Source organism: Neodiprion virginianus, chromosome 6, assembly GCF_021901495.1.
Source record: "Neodiprion virginianus isolate iyNeoVirg1 chromosome 6, iyNeoVirg1.1, whole genome shotgun sequence".
NCBI classification, from domain to species: Eukaryota; Metazoa; Arthropoda; class Insecta; order Hymenoptera; family Diprionidae; genus Neodiprion; species Neodiprion virginianus.
In genome coordinates this window covers 9,768,251-9,789,665 of record NC_060882.1, presented here as the reverse complement: position 1 = coordinate 9,789,665, position 21,415 = coordinate 9,768,251, and the positions used below count along the sequence as shown (strand labels likewise).

Below are 21,415 nucleotides of genomic sequence, written 5' to 3'. Positions count from 1 at the left end.
CGGTTGGTGGGATTTGTCGCAGACGACACCGATCGGACTCATTCATTGGTCCGCCATGTTTACCTGCAAATACACAAGCAATCATGTATTCTTACGGTTGTGTGTTGGTATGACTTACAGGTATGACTTGAGTTTATCACAGATGATAAAGCAGGTTCGCAACCATATAAAATTACCCTCATTACAGTTTTTTTTAATTGGTTGCCAACGTAAATGTGGAATCAATATTTGGTCCCGTATTAATTAGTTCAATTGCAATTCACGGTAAACAGCCATTTTATAATTCAAAATGTTGCGAACCGTCGGTGCATTGTTCAAACATGCATACATGCATTTTAATAACGGCGAACGCGTGTAGCCGTTCCTGATTGGTCCAAGTGACGTTCATCACCTTTGCCGCCAGCGATAATTTATAAGATAACTCGGTTTTGCGAATGTAAACCCGCAGCTTTAGGTTCAATACTTGTATTATGATACGTCAATATATAAAACTAAATTTAGTCAACCTTCGGCCAAACGGGGATAAGGTTTAGCCAATCGAATTATCGCACACAGCTGATAACGCGAATTGTCAGCAGTAATAATTAACCTCACATTATTCAAAATTCCGTCTGGTGAAAGTTTTTTCAACAACTTTCAAGTGTGTGAAATTAATCTCCTTAATTCAACGTGAGAGGGCGAAACTGAAAAATTCTCTTATAAGTCTACAAAAAATTCTATACGTCCAGACCTAACCTAACCTAACCTAACTTGTAATAGTCAACATACACCACGTGTAACGTGTTCCACAAGTGGAGCTTCGCGAGATTGTTCATATTTTGCTTTTGTACACGTAAAAATTGAAAATTAATTCCAAAAAATGGGAAAAGGCCATAGGCATCAGAAAAATTTGAAGTCAGAAAAGGCGAAAGTTAAATTGAAAACTAAGACGACTAAGACTAAGCACCTGCCAAAAGGCCTCAATGTTACAGATACGTCATTTAAAGTTAAAAAGATTCTTATTCGAGACCAGTTAAAGACGCAAAATGAAACAGATATAGTTAGTCGACGAAACTTAAATATAAAGGTATGCTATAAAATTATATTTACTTTGATCCGTTTCGAGCTCTTTCTTTTTATTTTTGATCACTGAAGAACTTGTCTCTAATGCAATTTACAGGAACTCATAACAAGACTACATCATTACAACAGTTCTGTTCGTCTGGAGGCAGTAAAGGGCTTAAAAGATATCTTGTCGCACCACTCTTCAAAGATTTTGAGCTCGCAACTCCATTCTTTGCTTCAAAGCATTGCCGCTTTGTCACTTGACAAAGAGAAGAGCGTTCGAAGAGATTCTCTGAAAGCTTTGAATTTAATCTTAAAACCAGTATCAAATGATCAGCTGGAACCTTTTTTCGATATATTAATATCGTACCTGAGTTGCGCCATGACGCATATTGATCCGAATATTAAGGAAGATTCTCTCTTGTTCTTGGATGTTTTAGCTGAGAATTGTGGAGTACTACTTGCTCGTAGCTGTCAAAAAGTTTTACCAAATTTCTTGGACATGATTTCCAAATTGCGAACAGAGTCAAGATTGGAAAGACAGTTGACAACAACTTTAAACTCTAAGCAGACAAGTATCAGATGGAGAATTAATGTTCTTAGTAGATTGGGCAATATTTTGACGTCTATGATCAGTGTAAACAAGTGTCAAAAACGACAAAACAACGATTTCACTTATAAATCGGAAGAGATAAACGTCACAAATTTAACACACGTACCACTTTTCCGACAAAACTATTTGCGGATACACCAGCTAAATCTTAGTAGAGGGCAGGAAATGAATATACAAGTTGGCAATGGCTCGGACCTTGAAGAGATGAAAAAATTCACCAAAGTTTTGATGCTGTTGATGATCGAAAGCTGGATAGAAGTTGCACCGAAGCAAAATGGAACTGCACAGTCAAATCTCGTCTTAACTAATGAAGCTTCAAGTTTATTGAATACGATTATGAAAATAATGGAATTGTTAATTGAATATGTGGATATCTTTGAAGTAGAATTAGGTAAAAATACAATCGGAGTTTGGTTCAACAATAACTTTCGTAATATGTTTGAAAAAAGTATTCTTGAGAATTTCCCTTACTGTGAGACAAAGACATTTACAAAGTTGAAGAAAAGACAAGACGATTTTACACCAGTGTATATAAATGCCAAATGCTTGGAACAAAATTTGGCTATTTGTCACGTATACGTATGGTTATCATCAAAAAACTTCACAAACGGTAGCACTCACTCTGCTAAAGATCCGGCTCTGCGTGTCCTTCAATATATGATTGGTACGTACCATAATTGCATCGTTAATTTGACAATATTTTTATTTCTGTATGGATGAAAGATTCGACGAAATATAAGGTAATTATAAAATCAAGGTGTTATTAAGTAACCAATAATCCTACAATTGTGAATCATTCAATAATGAATACATTTCTATCATGTTAACAATTTTTATACCTGGCAGAGAGACTGGAAGATTGGTCGAGCGGGGATAATTTTGCTCTTCTGCAATTGATCAGATCTGTAAAGTGTTTGCTCCTTCGAGCGAGCAAGGTTTGGTATCATAACAAAATCAATTTGGGATCAATATTGCGAGCTATGGTCAATGTTCAATCGAAGCATGCAAAAAAAGAGTTGCGATCTCAGCTCTTTGAAGTTCTTACAAAAATTATTCTGGATCATGATGCTACGGAATTACACAGGTTCTTATTTTAATTCTCTTCTGTGCAAATGCTGTCTAATTCCAAATCCATACGTTCAGCGCAACTCTTGCACTGCAGAATTTGGACGTGTTTCATAGATTTTGTACTTTTGTTGTATTCTAGTGAGGTTGCATTTAAGGAGTTTATTGCTTCGCTACCAAATTTTTTGCTCAAACACAGTATCCACGAGGATACATTGAAGATGTTAAACAGAGTTGTACTGCAATACAGGAAATGGATTGAAAATAGTCTTCGAGATAAACACGAAGAAATTATTGGTAAGCAACCTTTTTTTCTACTCGTTTACTGTGATCAATTTTATTACAGAAAATAACACGATGTTCAGTTTAACATCTATTTGAGAGCTTTCGAAATTATTTTTTGCAGAAAATGCGAAAAAAATTGAAATCATTGGATCCGATGATGAAAAACGTTCCCGTCTTTCAATATGCAACCTCTTTTACTTCATAGATGGACAAGTGTATTACTGAAACCTACTTACCGTTATTTCGTTCACATCGATAGTCGGTAATCGACGTGATATACATTATTTTCGATACACATGTAGTGGCATTATCATTCTGTACAGATTTTGAATAGAAATACTAAATAATGCACACTTGTGAACGTTCTGTACAGCTTTTCTTCCATTGAGTAATTCATCTTAGTACTGCAAGAGTGGAAAAATTATATTAAAATTAATCATTGTGACTTAAGTATATTCCCAGTCTGGTAGGTGGCAAGTATTTGTTTTGGGAGAGAAATTTTCGACGAGTATAAATAAATAGATTTTTATTTTCTAAATATCTTCCGTTGGCTTACTCTTTCTGTATATCTTTACAGTATAACCAGAAATATTTTTCACATCATTTACCTGTACAAAAACTACTTCTTAATGCAATTTTACAAAAATTATATCGAAATCTATAATTTTTACATTATAATATATACTGTATATATTATATACTTAATTTAAAAAATACTTAATCATCTCTGCTCCTCAATAAATTATGATATATATAAACCGACATTAATTACTTTTGAGTTACGCGTGAATTATATTTAGTGCATCTCATTGACCATGTAGGCAATGTGCTATATTGAATAGCACAAAATTAAGGGACTACACCACTGTGACAGTTTCAAAAAGTCGATTTTTTGAAAACCATTTAAAAAAATCTAAAATACTTTTAAGATTAAGATGCCGTTGGACCCAGGTCCAAAAAATAATTATTTTCGTAGATGTTGAATATTTGCGGAGCGGTGCAGTGCTCCGCGCTGCGTCGGTTTCAACGCAAAAGTTGAAACAATTTGGGCCGATGATTATCCCCAACGTCTCCAGAACTTTCATGAGGCTTCTCAGGCCAACATTGAACACTAATACCGCGATATCAGTTGCAATATCAACGATTTTTTTGCCTCCGGAGTTGGACAAATTAACAAACCTAAAACTTTGAACGTGTTTTTCTCGAAACCACTTTTTTGAGTGCGGCCCGCAGCAAAACTCGAGCAATTTTTATCCGATCGACTTCAAATTTTTACTGTATCAACGAAAATAGATCATCTAATGAACTACATAGGATTTTTTCGATATTTCAATAATAATAAAAATTATAGCCTATTTCGACGAGAAATTTTGCTCAAAAATCATTCAAAAAAATTATTGAAAAATGTAAAAAAAACAGGGGGTCACAGTGGTGTTGTCCCTTAAAACTCATCGGTGAAAAGAGCAATGTGATGTTGGCTTAGTTAGTTATAAAAAAAGAATCGGTCAAGTTCATGATGAATTAAAAATGAAATTCAAATAAAATTTCGCCTTTGATAAACTAAAATTACAGTTCAATGAGATCTTATATTTGCATGATGTGCATACATTACTCTCTCTCTTTTATATACAGTGCGTATATTATATACTTATCCACCAGTAGGTTCGAATTGAGAATATGATGACTTTTTTTTTCATTTTTTCGACTAATGATGTTGCATTCTGGGTATGTCGGTGTGACTCCTGTATTATCGTAAGACTGCACCAGTCATCACCGGCTGCAGTTAGCAAAAAAGTACAATCGTATTGTAACAACGCCAGGCGTTGATGCAAAAAAAAAAAAGAAGAAATTCTTCGTGGGTGAAAATTTATTATGTCGTATTAACTTTGTCGGATTTTCCCACAATTTGTATAACAATTATGCTCAGCATTTAGTCATCATATTTTCCTTATCTTCCTTTTCATCATTGACAAATGCTACATTTTCTATCCCGTTAGCACTTTGGACTTGTACGTCTTGTGCAGCAGGCATTGCGGTGAAAGTACCAGATTTACCGTTTTTCGTGATCGGTTCAACACCGGAAATGCTTCCGTTACCCGGTATGTCAGAAATATTTCCGACGCTGGGAGTGATTGGCAAGACTGGACGCAGTGGACTCAGCCGGGGCCACGTTAAAGTGTTCCTAAGATAGTGGCCGATGGCCAAATATTGTTTCTTAGACTTTTCGGGTCGGTAAAATCTCGGCCGAAGCTTTTTCTCGATAAGATATTCGATCACGAATGACTCGAAGAACAAGCAGACGAGAAAGTTTGCGCACGAGAGCACCAGTATTCCAAACCGCCATTCGTAATTCGGAGGCAAGATCAACTGTAACGCGTTTATTACCCAATTAGCCGGATACAGAGTTATGTAAACGCATACGCCGATCAGGAGTAATATCGACATCGTGAATGCCGTGTTCGTGTAAATCGGTTTTCTGTAGGGCTGGCCACGCGAGAACACGACCGCCATTGTTATGTACTGAAACATGGAAACGCAGAAGACCGAATAGTTTTGGTAACACGTGTAGCCGACTTTCTCGGAATACTTGAAAGGAACGAACCACGAGAAGCGTTGAACCACGTAAAACGCGACGCTTTGGAACACGGTCATAATGAACATCAGGAATATCAGAGATAGCAAGGGTGTAAAACTGAGCAGGCTCGTACTCGGTGGTTCTTTCGCCAGTTTGCCCTCGTAGGCCTGTGTTTTGCCGAAGAAAAACGCAAAGTTCACTATCAAGCAAATGTCGATGAACAAAAATTGCAAATCCGTCAAATTGGAATCGATCGAGTACAGTATTACTACGGACAAGAATTCCGTCAGTGAATAGGCAACCATGAATTTGAATATCCCAAACGATGTGACTAACGCTGCTCTTCCTTGTCTTATCACTTGGAGCATGCACCTTATGTCCGGTGTGCGTGATGTGAACGGGCTCGCAACGCTGTAAAAACATGGAAAATACCATTGGAATAAAAATCTACTCTCGGTCCATCCAGTTTGCAAAATAACGTAATCGACCTCGATGTCACGTGGAAAGAATAGGGAGAAAAGTTTCCTCACCTGGACTCGGATTCCGAAAGAGACACTCCTGCATGGGCTGCCTTCAAAGCTCCGCAATCGTTGGCGCCGTCTCCGCACATTGCTGGAACGAATTATGCATCAGAATGAAGTTAGTAACGTTACTGTAGTGATTAAAGTTATCGAACATCGTTATTTTACAGTTGCAGGACTGTCTGAAATTCAGTAAATCATAATAAGGAAATATCATGTATTCATTATTTGAAAATATAACTAGGTACTTCAAAGTCACTATAAACTTGCAAAATAGTAATTTCGCCCCCCAATGTTTCGTTACGTTAACGTTACTAACTTCAGACTCATCATTATTTTTAAACAACTCTATGAAATAACCAACAGCGTTCAATATGCAGTCAAGTTTTCCTTTGCACACGTGTAACTAATTATAAGTAAAAATAATTTTTTCAACAACCTTACACATCGATTGGTCTCACTCTAAAGGTAAAATTTGTATGAATATAAAAATTTTGACAATGAATCGCTTGTAAAATGCAGTATGTTTCAGAGAAATGAACGTGTAAAGATTTTCCTAGCGAACATATCTCGAAAAGGACCCCATGAATTTATCTGCTGGAATAACAATTTGTCTAAAATATTCTCTGCAGAGTTTTTCAGCAAAATAATTAGCGAAATACTGACGTGACTGGAAAATATTCGATTAAGGATATATAAGTTTTTAAGCACAATACGCGTGCGTAACGCAATTTGAGTCACGTACCAACGTAGTACCCGAGTTGCATCAGTTCCAGGACAAGTTGCTGTTTCTGATCGCTGGTCATTCGAGCGAATACAGCACCTCTGACACATATTCGTGAAAGTATTTCGGGATAGTGTTCTCGTAGTAGGGCCCAAGTTTGACCAGTTAAAGCGAATCTGTAGCCATCAACGTCGATTCCTCGCTCGATTGCATCCAGTGTTCGTATCATCAATTGTTTATTCTGTATTTTCTGCATCACAACAAAATGATCATTCACTGTTAAATGTTTGGCCAAACTATTGCATTGTTAACGGTTGGATTGGAAATTGGATAGGGTTTCACAGCGTACAGTTTCGGTGCATGTTCAAAGTTAGTATGGACTCTTCAAGCAATGTTTGTGTATTTGTGATACTTGATGATTCAAATAATTATAGAAGGAACAGAAATTGCAAACACGTCATTAGCTTTCCTTTTCTTTCAGAAGTACATTTCACGCTAATTTATCCGCAAACTGAAACAGCGATATTCACTCTAACGCAGCGATCTATTTTTTTTCTCAAAATTATAGAACATGAAAAATTTTGCACGTACAGTTCTTTGCTGAAGATTGAGAATCACCGAGGAAAACTACAAGGCATTTTCAAAATCCAGCATTTCTATAAAGAAAAACCGATGGTTTTCGGAAATTGGATTTTATGTACATATGTCGGCTATTCCTCGTGTTTTATTCCGATCTATAATGAGAAGTGCTCGATGTGAGCGAGTATTCTTTTTTACTTGACCGAACCGATTCGGTTGATTAAACAAAGCCTTTCACTAGCAGCAGCGCAAATGATGCTGTGTTATGTTTGTAGCCTAGCAAGAACTAGCGCTGCTACGGATATCGAGAATACGAAAGCTGTCGTTTTTACCGTCGATTCTTCGACCTAAACATGCGATTATGCGTTCGCACCGCTGGTTCCGCTCTTTTTATGACACGTGTAACATAATCTCAAGGCTAGGGATTATGCATGGAGCAAATTAAGTCGTTTCCTGTTATGGAAAGTATACGCTGGATGAAAAATAAGATTGTTCTTGGACTTTGCCGAATGGACGTTACTGTAATTATTCTTATTGTGAGATTTTTTTCTCCATTACCATTTTGGCGGGCGCTCCTTGGGCGTTGAAAAATATTTCAGGCTGAGATTTCAAATTTCCTGGTACAACGGTCACGTCAATTACAGTTTCGAAAGGCGATAATATACCACAGTCTTTCGCAACACTGACAGCAGTTTGGATATTGTCTCCTGAAAGTTTGTTAAAACTATGTAAGTTATATTGTTCTACGTTTAACGTAATTTAATACGTCCCACGAGCAAATTTTCGTACATTAATTTTTCAATATTAGCATCGTCAAATAATTTTCGGTATTGAAAAATTGCTTGATCATGTAATTGCTGTTTTTTCGCCGTGGCAATCATGTTTCACAGTAATAAGCAGCATCATACAAAACCTTATTTTTTTGGACGTCAAAATATTTATTAAAAAAAAAAAAAAAATAGGAAAACATAAGCTTTGTTCCATAGGTAAACTGACCTGTTACCATTACGACGCCGATCTTGGCTTCCCTCAGCTCTTTTATGACCTCGACCGTCGGCTTTTTTAAACGATTTTCCAGTACAACCAACCCGAGGAATTCCAAATTTTTTTCCACTTGATCTCTTGACATTCTCTGAATCTAAAAAACCATTGCATAGGAATATATGCGTTTGTGTATTATACCAAGACTGAAAAAAAAAACAAATCGACAGAATTTATGCACGACTGCCTACTGTACTGCAGCATAATGGGTTGACTCTTTTAAAGATTGATTCTTTTCTTTTAAACTGGATTTCAATTAGTTTTTTGTGAAAAATCCATCTGGAAGCCCAGCAAACTCCTTTTCCTTTCCTCGTCCCATCTATATTCACCTTAGCGTAATTGCCTTCAACGGATGTACGAGCAAGAGCAATGACTCTGTACCCCTGTTCGGTGTACCGCTGCAAAGCTTCGGTAATATTCCTTGGTATGGAGTCGGATTTACTCAAGCTGAGTATCATCTCGGGGGATCCCTTTGTGTACGCCAAAAAACGGTCGGACCCCAGCACCCTGACGATCACCGACATCCTTTGTAACGTGCTAGAAAAGTGATACTGATGCACGATCCCTATTTCCGAAATTCCGTTTATATTTTCTGTAAGGTTCTCGTTCTTTGGAGGTCTCACAATGGTCGGCACCAGCTGATCGTACTTGCTGATGTCCTCTATTTCCGGTTCCTCGAGAATCCATCTGGTGCTCTCGAACATCTGCGAAGATAGAAAGGGAAGAAAAGTATGTTACGGGAATGTGTTCAAGCTCATTGTAATACGAACATTCCAATTAGCGCTGATCATTGGCTTGGCCTCCTCCCTCGATTTCAATCGTTGAGGTAATATCGATTCAGATGCGATTAAGGAAACAAAATTTTGACACAACCCTCGAAAATGATCTATCATACTATTTTCATACCACCCGAGGCGCGAGTGAACGTAATTTCTAAATGTGCCAGAATATCTTCAGTCCAGGAATCATTACTTTAGCATCGTTTACCAGTCGAGTAACTTCACGGCTTCTCAGAAACTTGTAATCTGAACACGACTTTGAGCCGCAAGGATTCAAACGATTCACCGTTGGATATCAGAGATATCAAACGATCTCAAAGACTTCCCCATCGGCGAATTGCGTCTGATAGGTTGGAGCCCGCCTTTTGCGATTCGAGATGCTGAGCTCTGCATGGTGTTAGGTACCTTGACGTCCAAAGGATCTCCGCACAGTTCACCCCCGATCAACGTTAGGCTGTGACAGACCAGCATGCCTTCGAATATCGGATGAGTTTTCAGCGATGGCACATCCTTGACGGGTCCTCCGAGAACTCCATCCTTACTTGGCACGATTCCCCACATGTCCAATCCATCCTCGGTCAGAGTTCCTGTCTGATCAGAGATGGAGAAGATTGATGTTCATTTGTTCTGTTTCGCACACTCTTATGATTGGATCAAGCATTGGTACGCCATAAGCTGTTCAGCTGACTTCGTTCTTTCCAAAAAAAAAAAGTCCAAATTGATCTCAGAAGTGAAAATTAATCTTTATAATTATGTAATACCGTTGTCAAATGCAGACCCTAATACGTTCGTACCTTGTCGAAGCAAACGCAGTTCAAGCTCCCGGCAACGTTGATGACTCTGCTATTAATGCAGTATATTTGCTCGCATTTCAATCTCGCCTGAGCGTACAACTTCCCGACTGTCATTGCCGCAGGCAACGCAGGTGGAATCACAATCGTAATTATGTCCAACGCCTTTATCGCAATATCTCCGGCGGTCGTTCCACGGGATATCTGAATCGAACGACAGACAGCGTAAGGTTTTTGCAAGTTGTCCCTTCTAAATTTTTACAAGTACAGTTACAGAGTAAAATCTCGAATATCACGCAACTGGACCTGAGTTACTGTACCCAATAATAATATAATGACGATTTCGGTTGTCAATAATAAAGATAATATCGCAAAACCTTCCAGACCGGCTTACCTTGCTGACAATGGTGTAGGTGAAACCGCACGTTGCTATGACAGCTAGAATGGCGATGAATTTGTACGAGTCTTGGTCAAATTTGAAATCAGCAGGTGGTGGGTATAAAATAGCCGCTACCAGGGCTCCTCTGCTCGTTTCTAGTCCAGTTCTGACAACCTTGGCTAAAACCGGTCCACCGCCGTAGTACCTTTAATAATTGGATCATACTCAGCGCTCTACGTACGGTAATTAGTCGGTCGTGTCGATCCTTTGTCAACGAACAGAAATTGACCCGATGGTCTAATGGTCAGAAGATAAAGATCTTCCGGACCTCGATACGGAATATCGCGACAGCAAAAAGTCTAATCCCCGGCATTAAATTATACTGCTCACAATTTCAATAGCTGTTAATAGTTGATGGCTGTTTACCTTGTCTGTATTATCAACGTTCCACTGTACAGCGTGTGTTGGGCGCAGCTTTTTGGATCGTAGACAACTGCGTGCCGAGGCAAAGGTGTCTTTGTAACGGGTACGGATTCACCTGAAGAAAAAGTCACTGCCATTTTATTTGCATATTCAATTTGTAGAAAGCAGTTGTTCATCCGTTTCTGCTTTTAGCTAACCCGTCAAACGCTGATTAATTGGAGGGAGTGACATTGAATGGAAATACTCGAGCATTTCGCCATTCGCATTGTCGTGAGGTATCGGTATCTTTGGAATCTGGCAGTTGCATGAACATTTCTCCGGTTTCATCTCTCCGTACGTATAACGTTGTCACTTTTTACATTACTGTATGGGCATTTCCACGTCAACTGTTCCGCATGACGAGTGATTTCATTCAGACATAGTGACGTCGTTGAATTTTCCAAGAAAAAAATATTTGCAAAGGATATCTAAAGATTTTCAGAACCTTTGAAGTTATGTATCTTCAAAATTTCTGTTTGATGATTTTAAAGAAATTTGTATCTCCGTAACCATCTGTTGGATTCGTAGTTCCCCGAATTATTTTAACAGGCAAAGGTTTAAAGTCTATATGTTATTCTGGTCTGCCAAAGTGAGCAATCTAAGGATTAAATGTTGGAGCTTGTCGCGTGCACTTTTGACGCTGCAGTATAGCCACAGTGTAACTTATTGCAAGCTTCGAATACATTATTTCACTTAAACACGTTATGAGAATGTGTTTGGCGATCGTCGTTGCCCATTAATATGCTGCGCATGAAATTCTCTTGGGGAAGTGCCTTGATAAGGTCCGATCGCCATAAAGCCATTTTTTGTACCGTCAACGTGCTGTGCGAAATCTGTTCTACTTCGAAAAATTCGACAAGTTCAAGAATTAGGTAGTAGCCATGTAGCAAGAATACAACAAAGATTAGATATCATCGGTTTCATCGTACTCTCTTCCGTTTATATTTTTCCTCGATTGACGTGGGCAACGATCGAATACTTATAAAAGCGTGTCGTACTGGAATAATATACTCATAAAAGGCACGCGATAAATTCGTCGCTTACTTTACCGCAGGCGGCATAAATGCACGCGACACATGCTTCAATATTTAATATCTTGCAGAGTAGATGGTACACTTAACTTTCGAAGGTCTTCAAGATAAGGTTAAAACTATATAGAACAACAAATACTTATTCGGAATTTTACAGAGTGAGAGAATACCACTGAAAACTGGATATTAGTGTCTATTTGCATGATTCGGTGAACATTTCACAGCTTGCGTGAGTAACATATTTTTCTCCCCAAACTTCGGACTTTTGTGCATTAAACTAATTTCAGTACCTAACTGAGATTCGGATAAATGGTTTCGCATATACGAATTTCTAAGAAATTATCGAACAAAAATTTCCCAGGAGAATAACTTCCGCAGTTCTGGAAATTTACTGAATTTAAATAAAATTGCTTGCCGTAAGGACCAGTTTTAGAACAATCGTGGAACTGCTTATACAATAGCGAGTGTGCAGGTATGTTTACATCTAGATACCGTCGAATAACGCAACGATAATATTTTTTGTCACCTGCATTTAATGTGAAGCAGACACCGGCGTACTCGTCTTGGAACGCTAAGTAACAGTAGCTCATTATTATCGAGCAGGACGGTGTGTCATGGAAGAGTGGGGTGCAGTAATTAATCCAGACGGAAAGTAAAAAAACGACCGTTTTCATAAACACCTTGATTTCCATGAATTCCCGTTTGCCATTGTAGATACGAAACACTTGACACAGCGAAGATATGAAGTTTTTTGTCAATAACTTAACACTAGATCGGAATTATCATCATCAGATAAAAATACCAAAGTGCTCAATTATTAAAGTGCGAGTTCTCGATTAAACCGGCCATGCAAAGTCAATTCGACAATTAAAAAATGTCGATTATAATTGTCGTAGATAATTAATAACACCGATCTCTCGCTCCGATTACATCTCAACTCCTTAAGTCTGAACCTGATATCTGAATCGATGCTCCTCCTATGTGCATTTATGCGTCATTGCTCACCTGTCAACATGGACTCGTTCAGTATGCATTGCCCTGTGAGTAGAACCGCGTCACAGACAACGATCCCTTGATATTTTGGCAGTTCAATAACGTCCCCGGGGACCAGTTCCGAGCTCGAAATGGTCTCGAACACTCCTGGTCCTCTCCAAACTCTCACATTCTCTGAGGAAGCGACGGTGCCGTGGAGATTCTTCTGATTCTGATACCAAACACGCGATTAAAACTTCACGGATAAAACGTTAATCGCCGCGGCTTGTAATTAGAATTAGCAGGAATGTTCGATAATAATTAAAGTATAGCATAAGTGATCAGATTTCCGGTAGCTCGCGGCTGAAAAATTATTTCTACACGCTTGAAACTTACCTTGCGCGTCTGAATTATCGAACTGATTATACCGAACAAAGACATGCCGATAATTGCGATCGTGTAATAGATGTATCCTTCGGCAAACCACACTGCCAAGGTGAATACTTGAAAAATATAGAACGGGTTTATGCATTCCAACAATAGTAGAACGCCTATGCTCTGCACTGGTACTAGTATTTCATTGTTGCCGTAAACGATCCTCCTGATTGTACGGAAAAAAATGTTTGAACGTTTGAATGTTGTCGTCTGAATAATAAAACATTCTTGCATATTACCTCAACAATTGTTCCTCTCTGGATAAACCTTTGGCCTCGTGAAGATCGGCGCATAGTACGTGCTTGTCTAGGCCGATTAGCTTTGAGAATTCACTCTTCTTCGTGTCCCAAATGTAGCATTGTTTTTTACACCAGAATGCCTTGTACTCCTCGACTTCTCGTAATGTGCCATTTTCCAATTTTATTGTCAACTTTCGCCCTTCGATTTTTCTTATCAGATCTTCTTCTATTTTACCCAGCGTCTCACTCACCGATTTTTCGCTATGGATGTACAAAAGACGGTATTGTCTTACTGATGGAGTGTTATTTTTATATTTTGTTTATTTCATACACCCAGACACCCAGTTATACACCAGTATTTTCTAAATTTGTTCAAAATTTCAGGGTTCTGTTTGGACTGATGATTACGTAAAGGAATTATTCATTCGGCCTAGGAATGTAAAGATTGGTGCCAAAAAGATTAAGAGCAAAACAAAATAATGACATATCGAATTTCCTTATTAGTATTTGGAAGTAAATCGTAACTAAATCTAGGTAAACCCGTATCGTGTCATTACGGAGGCAATGTAATGTCGTTATGGCAATATTCGAAGTGACATCATTTCATGGCATAAAAGCTAAGATTACGAAGAACTAATTAGTAGAGACTAGAAAATATAGTTTATGAATTTGAAATTTTGTTTCAATAAAATTTTTGATCGAGTAATTAATACAAGCTGTCAATAACCATTCCAAACTGTTCAACACTACGTGTTTCAATTCCTTGCGTAAATTACTTTTGTTCTTACATAATGATGTTCAGATACTCCGGAAAACAGTTTGAGTATTTATTAAGACCTCATTTGGAGGTAACTCGAATAGGTCCTGGTTTATCGAACAGATCAAAAAAATGTGTGAAAATTAAGGTGACATCATTCGTTACGTTACCTCAAATTCTTCGTAGAGACGGTCCTCAGATCTTTGACAAAGTACGATTTGTACTTTCCCTGATAATCGTCCTGGGGAAAATGAGAAAAATACCAAGTAAATGAGTATAAATTCGAATTCGGAGATATAAGTTGACGTTCGCGCTTTTCACGTGCTCCTAACGAGTAACACCTGTTAAAATAGGTGAACATCTTACGACGAGGTTACGTAATGTCGTACTTACGATAATCAATAGTTTCGTAGCTCGGCTCAGAGGACATTTTCTATGAGTTGCGTACAAATACAGCTGTGGATACCAGTGAAAAAGTAATCTAACGCAACCGACAGTTACAATAAACGTCACGTAAGTCAGGAAGCTCCCCACCGTGCTCCTCTCGAAGCCGAGCACTTGCTGAAAACGTGAAAGGGATTCGAATGAATATCGTCGATGTCTTATTGTTGACTCGTTATCATTGAATTTTCCGAAAAGAACAAAAAGAAAAAGAAAAACCTTCAAAACAAGGTGATAAAGTGATTGCGGCTATAATCGTTGTACCGCATGTGGCAAAATTAATTTTACTTACCATTTCATCATCATGCCCGCTGTTGAGTGTCTGAAGGTGAGATTCAGAATGATATGTACGTTTTTTCAAGTCTATAAAACAGTAAATTCGTTACATAAATATCAAAAGCAACCTGTCGGAGGAGCAAATTTTATTTCATCAGAGGCGAATTAAAGGTCAGGTATCGATGCTGAAATTGGAAGTAAATTTTAATATTCTAGAATATTGCAATGTGTTGACTGGATCAATAATTATGCAATAAGATCATCGATAATTTGCGAATTTATATATTAAAAGCAAATTCCCGGAAGTGGCAGAGATAGCTTTTGTATAATTGGCCGAAAGAAACAACATCGTACGGCTGCTTCAGGCGTAACACGCGAAGCGTGACGGAGAAATATGCTCCAAGCTTAGAGGTGATAAAATGCAGAATCTGCGCAACCGTCTGTGAACATTGGATTTGTTTTCTTAAAATTAGTACACGCGTAATGCGAGCCTTGTGATTTTAACAACTAATATTCCCCGTCAGGATGAACAACTAATCGCGCGAACATTTCGCTTGTCTGACAGACTGCGGAGAGTTATTTATTCGATCCTTGAAGTCCGAGATGTACCAACGTGTGAGCAGATCAAACTTAATTTATCTTCTTATCGTGATTTCACAATTTTTCTTTCGAACGAATAAACTCGTATAAATTATCTAGACAGGCCTCGTACGTAAGATCGCAACCCTGAAGCAAACCGTGCTCTATTCAACCAGGTAATTACTCGTCGTGTCGACGCTATCTTGGTGTTGGCCGCAGACAGCGTGCATGCACCTAATCGCCTGAACACGTGTCTATAAATCAGCTTTCATATGTGGGAAAATGTGGATGATAAATTGTCACGGTCCGTTCCGCATCTTATTGATAAATGGACAGCTAATCAAACAGCTTGACAGTCAATGACGGAGAAACATTATACACGTAGACAAACAGAGTGTGTGCAAATATTAAATCATCGATGACACTGACTGCGTATTCTTTACCGGTACGAATCGTTTCTATATATCCGTGTATCTGTGTCCTTTTAAAATCGTCGAATTTTCAACGAGGCTGATAACTTGCCGTCAATAATTTTACCGTCGCTTCCACGGATGCAAAATGCAAATCCAGTTTGCGGGATAAGGAAGGGAAACTGCAGCAGCGGACTGCAGCCTGGTCATTAGTAAGCGACGTTAGATGAATGACAAAAATGGAAGAGAAGTAGAACAGAAAATACTTCGGCTCGAGTGCACGGTTAACGTGTAAGATACCAATGCATGGGTATATTCTCCAGGGAAAACAGGTAATTCTGGTTGAATTAATTAACTTTACGCTACAGGCGCCTGCATAGCCAGGGTACTTTTGACGCGTTTAGAAGTTGATTAAACGAGCAATTTTCTACTTGTGCAACACCTCTCTGTGATGCAGGTTTTCCATCACGAAATGGTACTGTATCCACTTCGCGCCCAACTATATCGACGCACTGCGACTATAACGCTCATTGTGTAACATCCGGCAATTGAATTATATAATATATTGTGAAAAGAAGATACGAAGTGTGAATTTCTGGTGAGATAAATGGAACGCATTCGAGTAACGCGGACAAGTAAACAAAAACAAATATATGCAGTTATTTAGCAATTGTTTATTCCTGGAACCGCTGAACCGGTTGAACACAAATGAAGCGGTGAAAATCATTAGTAACTCATTAACGAATCAGTATTGAGTCTCATTTATCAATTTACTGCTCGCGCGAGATTACACGACTCGGGCTGCAAAAAGTGGGTAATTATTTTATGATACGTGTAACTTACAATTAGATAGCCTGGCAAGTGTCTTTTATAGCCTCTTGATGGACAGTTTCCGATAAACTGCCCTTGAATATTAATTTGGCTAATCTCTCAAATTAAATTATACGTTCGCAACGGTTCGATTACGCTGTCGTAAAATATAGGTGGAAATATCTCAAGATATCGTTCAATAGTTTCACTCGCGTATATTTGACGCGAGCACATGATTATCCCATTGAAGTTTCGAGTCATTCCTAAGATTTTCACTTCACTGGTTGAACAACGAGAACTTATCTCGATCAATCGGTATGCGATGGATCGATTGCTTCTTTTAAATCATCACCGATTTCGCCCGATTTAGATGGTCGGCGCAAATTGCAACGGTCGTGATCATAAAATAACCGGGTAACATTCACTCTGCCCTGATATATTTCCAAGGCACACTTTCACGACCGCAAATATCTTATTCACGCTTGATCAAACCGACGCCAAGTGTACTTAGTAATTTGCTATGTACTTGATAGTTTTTTGAAAAAACAACCCAACGGTCCGCGTGTTTGACAAAAAATTATTACTCAATGTATAACAAGGTGGTATAAAAAAAAAAATGTATAAACGGCAAGCAATTTGTGCGCCGATTGTAGCTCGTGTCATACGCGTAAATACACTTACGTGGCGGAGTTGTTTCTTTTAGTAAAATCACGTTCCTCGATTACGTGCGAAGCATGCTGACACGCAATGGTTTCGAAGTAAGAAAAAGAAAAGGAAAGAATGGAATAATGAATAAATAAACAACGTTCAAAAACGAATTCGACGCGAGAAATTTCATGCAACGAGCAACTGGCAAGGTACGGAATATGATTGTATACCAACAATTGGACAATTGTTGCCCGTGTAAAATTACACTTGACGTTATCTCGAGTACCTACTCATTATGAACTACGCACTGGTGTCTATATTTACGATATCGACAACACGAGGTGTAAGGTATTATTCGAGGGACATCTGACCAGACATTTTATGTGCGCACAAAGTAAGTGCTAGACCGATTTATTCTTGATGAACGGTTCGACTTCGAATCATCGCAAGTAAGACGGTTGCGCTCTTCCGTACGAATTAACTTTCGATGCATATTCAGTTTTTTCGCATCGTTGCTTCACCCGCTTTAGGCGAGAATATAAGTATTCGCATTACGGCTGTCTCAATATAATTTAATCACTGTTTAATTTTTTTTTCTTCCCGCTTACCATTTGAGTTGCTCATAACTCCACAGTTACTCGGTAAAAATCTCCTGTGAAGTCGGTGAACCTTCCCTGCAGAAGGAAACCGCCGTGTTGCAGAAGACTTTCACTCGTCGTACGGCTGCTCAACAAATTATGGTTGTTTAATTTACATTTTAAGCGAGTACGTATTATTGACAAGAAATGCATCACCTATCTCAGTTTATACAATTAATTTCACTGCGATTGTGAATACAAAATATAACAATACACGAGCCGATTATAAAAATCTTTCAGATCTTATCACGCGAAATCATGTGGCAAAAGATCCCGGTATTAGATGTACCAAAAAAATTCGTATTAGTGTGACAAAAGATTAATCGACACCTCGATTACCGCCAACTATAGAGGAGTTTATCTTTCCGCGTCTACGATTATTGTATGCCACAACTTGAACAACTAACTTGCGCGAAACGTGATTGCAGAGAGACCAAGACACCATTCCGTGTTATCACACGTTCTCTTATACATATCCAACCACGTCCACTGTACCGAGCAGCCAGCTGTTATCACTCGTCCTGCTCGTTAATCCGGTTACTGGTAACCAACGGGGTTTGTCCCGTACCTTGTCCGATCAGACCCTAAGCTCGGTATAATTCTAAGGCGTGACGCCTCGGAGGAAAACGTCAATCTCTTCATCCGGGATTCAACGAATGGTTATCAATTTATATCAATTTTCCGACGATTCTTGGTCCGCGAAATCTCGCGTCTGTTTATCATTCTACCGCACGGAAATCGCGACTCAACGGGACGACGTATCCGCGATAAACAAGTTTCCGTCACAGATGGATCACCCTGTACGACACGTGTGTCACACCGCGATTCTACAAAGGGTCCTCCGTTATCCAGCTACACGATCGCGAGTATCAGTCACGATTCCCGACGAGGTTCAATGGGATTAATCACCGATGGGAGTTCCCGCGAGTCGCACAGTCGGGGACCTCGGATTGCACAACAAACCCGATGCGTGCACTCCCACTGGAAACACGCTTTCCTTGTGCAACACCGAGCCACATGCATGCATCTCAATTGCGAAATGCATCGCGTCTCGGCCGACGCGTTTAATTCTTTGGCGAACCATGGATTTTGACCCATTTCGAATATGCGGACAACGATCCTTACGGTGGCTACGGGAGGTCAAGAGAGGCGTCAAGCCTTGAAGCCAATGCCTTGAGCCGCGAATGGAAGATTGGACTTATCGAAGTGTGGCGGGGTGGAACGTGGTACACGCGTCTTATCACTCTTTCAGTGATCGTAAAAATTGTATATTACAACCACTTGTACCGCACGTGTTTACATTTCGTGGATTCGTAAAACGCTTCACGGTTGGTGTTGCAGACGTTTGATACAGGTACGTTTGTTTAGTGTCTGACGATCGTTGGAAGCAAGGAAGATTTTTTTTTCCGATACACTCGAATTGCCACACGTTTATATATTCGAAAAGTGTACAAATTCTGACAGTACTTACTTACGTGTACGAGAATTAGTGATCGTCGTTCGTAATCCTAGTTCTTCTTGGCTAATAATATCCTTTGCAACAAGGATAGGCCAACTGTTCGGAGATTTTTGTCACGTTCACTCTTTTCATTCCTGATTAAATTTCCGGGGATTTGGCAATTGCAATTAGTGGCGAACCGGCCGAAAAATGCAAACAATTTTTATACACTTCGGACACAATTGCAATTCGATTCAATTATATTTCGTGCGAATTTCGCGCGTGCCTTTCGCCTTTCAAAACGTGTTGTTTGCTCCACTGGTGAAAGGACAATGCACGGTGCCGGTGATACGAGCGTTTTTTTGACTTGTGAAAGCGTTGAAAATGCGTCCGAGGAGAGTTGACAGCGGTAGCGAATTCAAAGTCAAACTGGTGCTCCTGTCGCGCTTGGAAGACCGCGTAAAACTGACATTTCAAACTGTTCTCCAAACTGTTTAACTGTCATCTCAAATCAGCCCCACTCTTTGGTTTTCCCGTGGCATTGCGAATGTGTGCTTGCGCGTGTTTGTGTGCGTCTGTGTGCTTGCTTGTAGAGGTTCAGCGTGTGTCGCGATGCGGACGAATCGTTACAGCTAAAAGCATTTGACCGCGACAAATAGGACGACCGATAACCAGTCGTCCACTTTGACTTTCGGAAATGACTAAATTCCTGGTGAAAAATAATATTGTACGTTTCTTCGTTGATCGATTAATCACCCTCTAAACAAGATCGAACCTTATCTCATGGTAGGACAGATCTTCCATCTAATTATCATCGACGTTTATTACGTGTACAGGAAAAACCTTTTACCGCAATCTTGACAGATTCTTCGTTTACTAACGTGTTAAGCTGGATCCGCAAATGAGGAAAAGTACATCAATGGATTTCAAAATGATTCGACAAGTACTGAACATACCAGCATGGCTTACGATTCTCTTTCAGTAACATGTAAAGTGAGAAGAGTCTACAAGATAATAACAATAAATTGCAGTTATCACGAGTGAAGAGCGGGTGTAGTTATGTTTTAATAGTTCCAACTGTCGAGCAAAACATTTCTGACACACGTGTCTAATTGCTTATATTTGTTTGGCCTAAAAATCTCAAGACTTGGGACCAAGTAGATGAAAAAGTTTAAAACATGTAACATTTTGCCCTACGATAATCTCTGTGACCGTGATGTGATATAAGACAAGATAATTTGCATGTAGCTGCTGTAAGGCATTTGCTTCTAATTATAAATGAGAAGACTGAAAATTGTAGACAATTACTTCCAGCATATCGATACCCCGTTCACGTTTCAACGTTTTTTTCAAAATTCTGTTGTAAATGACATGTGGAAGGATTATAGTTTCCGATGCTATTTAGCTCTGTTACAAACTTTCCGATAATTGTTCAACTAATATATCTCTGTGTATAATAAGGGGTCGTTAACTCGTTATGACATAACACAGCAAAAAAAATGAAAAATCAACAAAAGATATATTAGATAATTAAATATGTAACTTAATGGATATAGATATATATTTACCGTTCCTTCTGCGCTATTTTGGTAAAGTCAACTCGCCACAGCTGGAAGAGTTCGTAAAATAATTACACGCGAAGACATCGTTCGCAGCGTTGACTCTGAAGACCTGCCGAATATCGTGGATAAAATTTACGGATGTCGTATTTCTACGTTTATAAAGTTTTCGAGAAAACACGTTTCTCACACATTCTAAAATATTTCAATATCAACTATAATGCATTGTTGAACCAACGTTTGTTGATCCTGTTACAGATCAAATTACAATTATATTCCGTATAATTGTATCTCCTTTTGAAATAATCACGATGGAAAATACAT

General features: G+C 38.9%; 2 protein-coding genes across 5 annotated transcripts; one reads left to right on the top strand and one right to left on the bottom strand.

Annotated features, from left to right (window-relative positions):
- The first annotated feature begins 381 nt into the window (after positions 1-381).
- On the top strand, positions 382-4,378 carry LOC124306610 (testis-expressed protein 10 homolog). Its single transcript, XM_046767401.1, has 5 exons — positions 382-1,066; positions 1,160-2,321; positions 2,504-2,741; positions 2,865-3,019; positions 3,129-4,378. The coding sequence occupies exons 1-5, from the start codon at positions 860-862 to the stop codon at positions 3,230-3,232; spliced, it is 1,866 nt and encodes a 621-aa protein (XP_046623357.1). The 5' UTR covers positions 382-859; the 3' UTR covers positions 3,233-4,378.
- Positions 4,379-4,573: 195 nt separating this feature from the next.
- On the bottom strand, positions 4,574-19,992 carry LOC124306605 (polyamine-transporting ATPase 13A3-like). 4 transcript variants are annotated; one of them, XM_046767389.1, is made up of 18 exons: positions 19,566-19,992; positions 18,065-18,179; positions 15,026-15,096; positions 14,686-14,853; positions 14,463-14,533; positions 13,536-13,796; positions 13,258-13,462; positions 12,895-13,093; positions 10,823-10,934; positions 10,412-10,601; positions 10,021-10,221; positions 9,632-9,817; positions 8,777-9,151; positions 8,403-8,544; positions 7,965-8,113; positions 6,849-7,077; positions 6,113-6,194; positions 4,574-5,993 (listed from the first exon to the last, which is right to left on the bottom strand). In XM_046767389.1, exons 2-18 carry the CDS (start codon positions 18,078-18,080, stop codon positions 4,931-4,933), a joined length of 3,720 nt encoding a protein of 1,239 aa, XP_046623345.1. In that variant the 5' UTR covers positions 18,081-18,179; positions 19,566-19,992; the 3' UTR covers positions 4,574-4,930. The 4 variants fall into 4 exon arrangements, with proteins under 4 accessions (XP_046623345.1, XP_046623346.1, XP_046623347.1 ...); XM_046767390.1 differs by having other exon boundaries at positions 19,570-19,992; XM_046767391.1 differs by lacking the exon at positions 19,566-19,992 and adding an exon at positions 18,251-18,269.
- Positions 19,993-21,415: the final 1,423 nt, after the last annotated feature.

Coding starts and splice junctions, on each gene's coding strand:
- LOC124306605 (XM_046767389.1), bottom strand. Junction 13,463..13,535: donor AGAGAGGAACAATTGTTGAG/GTAATATGCAAG, acceptor CCGTACAATCAG/GAGGATCGTTTACGGCAACA. Junction 9,818..10,020: donor ACTGCGTTTGCTTCGACAAG/GTACGAACGTAT, acceptor ATCTCTGATCAG/ACAGGAACTCTGACCGAGGA.
- LOC124306610 (XM_046767401.1), top strand. CDS start 860: ATGGGAAAAGGCCATAGGCATCAGAAAAATTTGAAGTCAGAAAAGGCG. Junction 1,067..1,159: donor GACGAAACTTAAATATAAAG/GTATGCTATAAA, acceptor TGCAATTTACAG/GAACTCATAACAAGACTACA. Junction 2,742..2,864: donor GATGCTACGGAATTACACAG/GTTCTTATTTTA, acceptor GTTGTATTCTAG/TGAGGTTGCATTTAAGGAGT.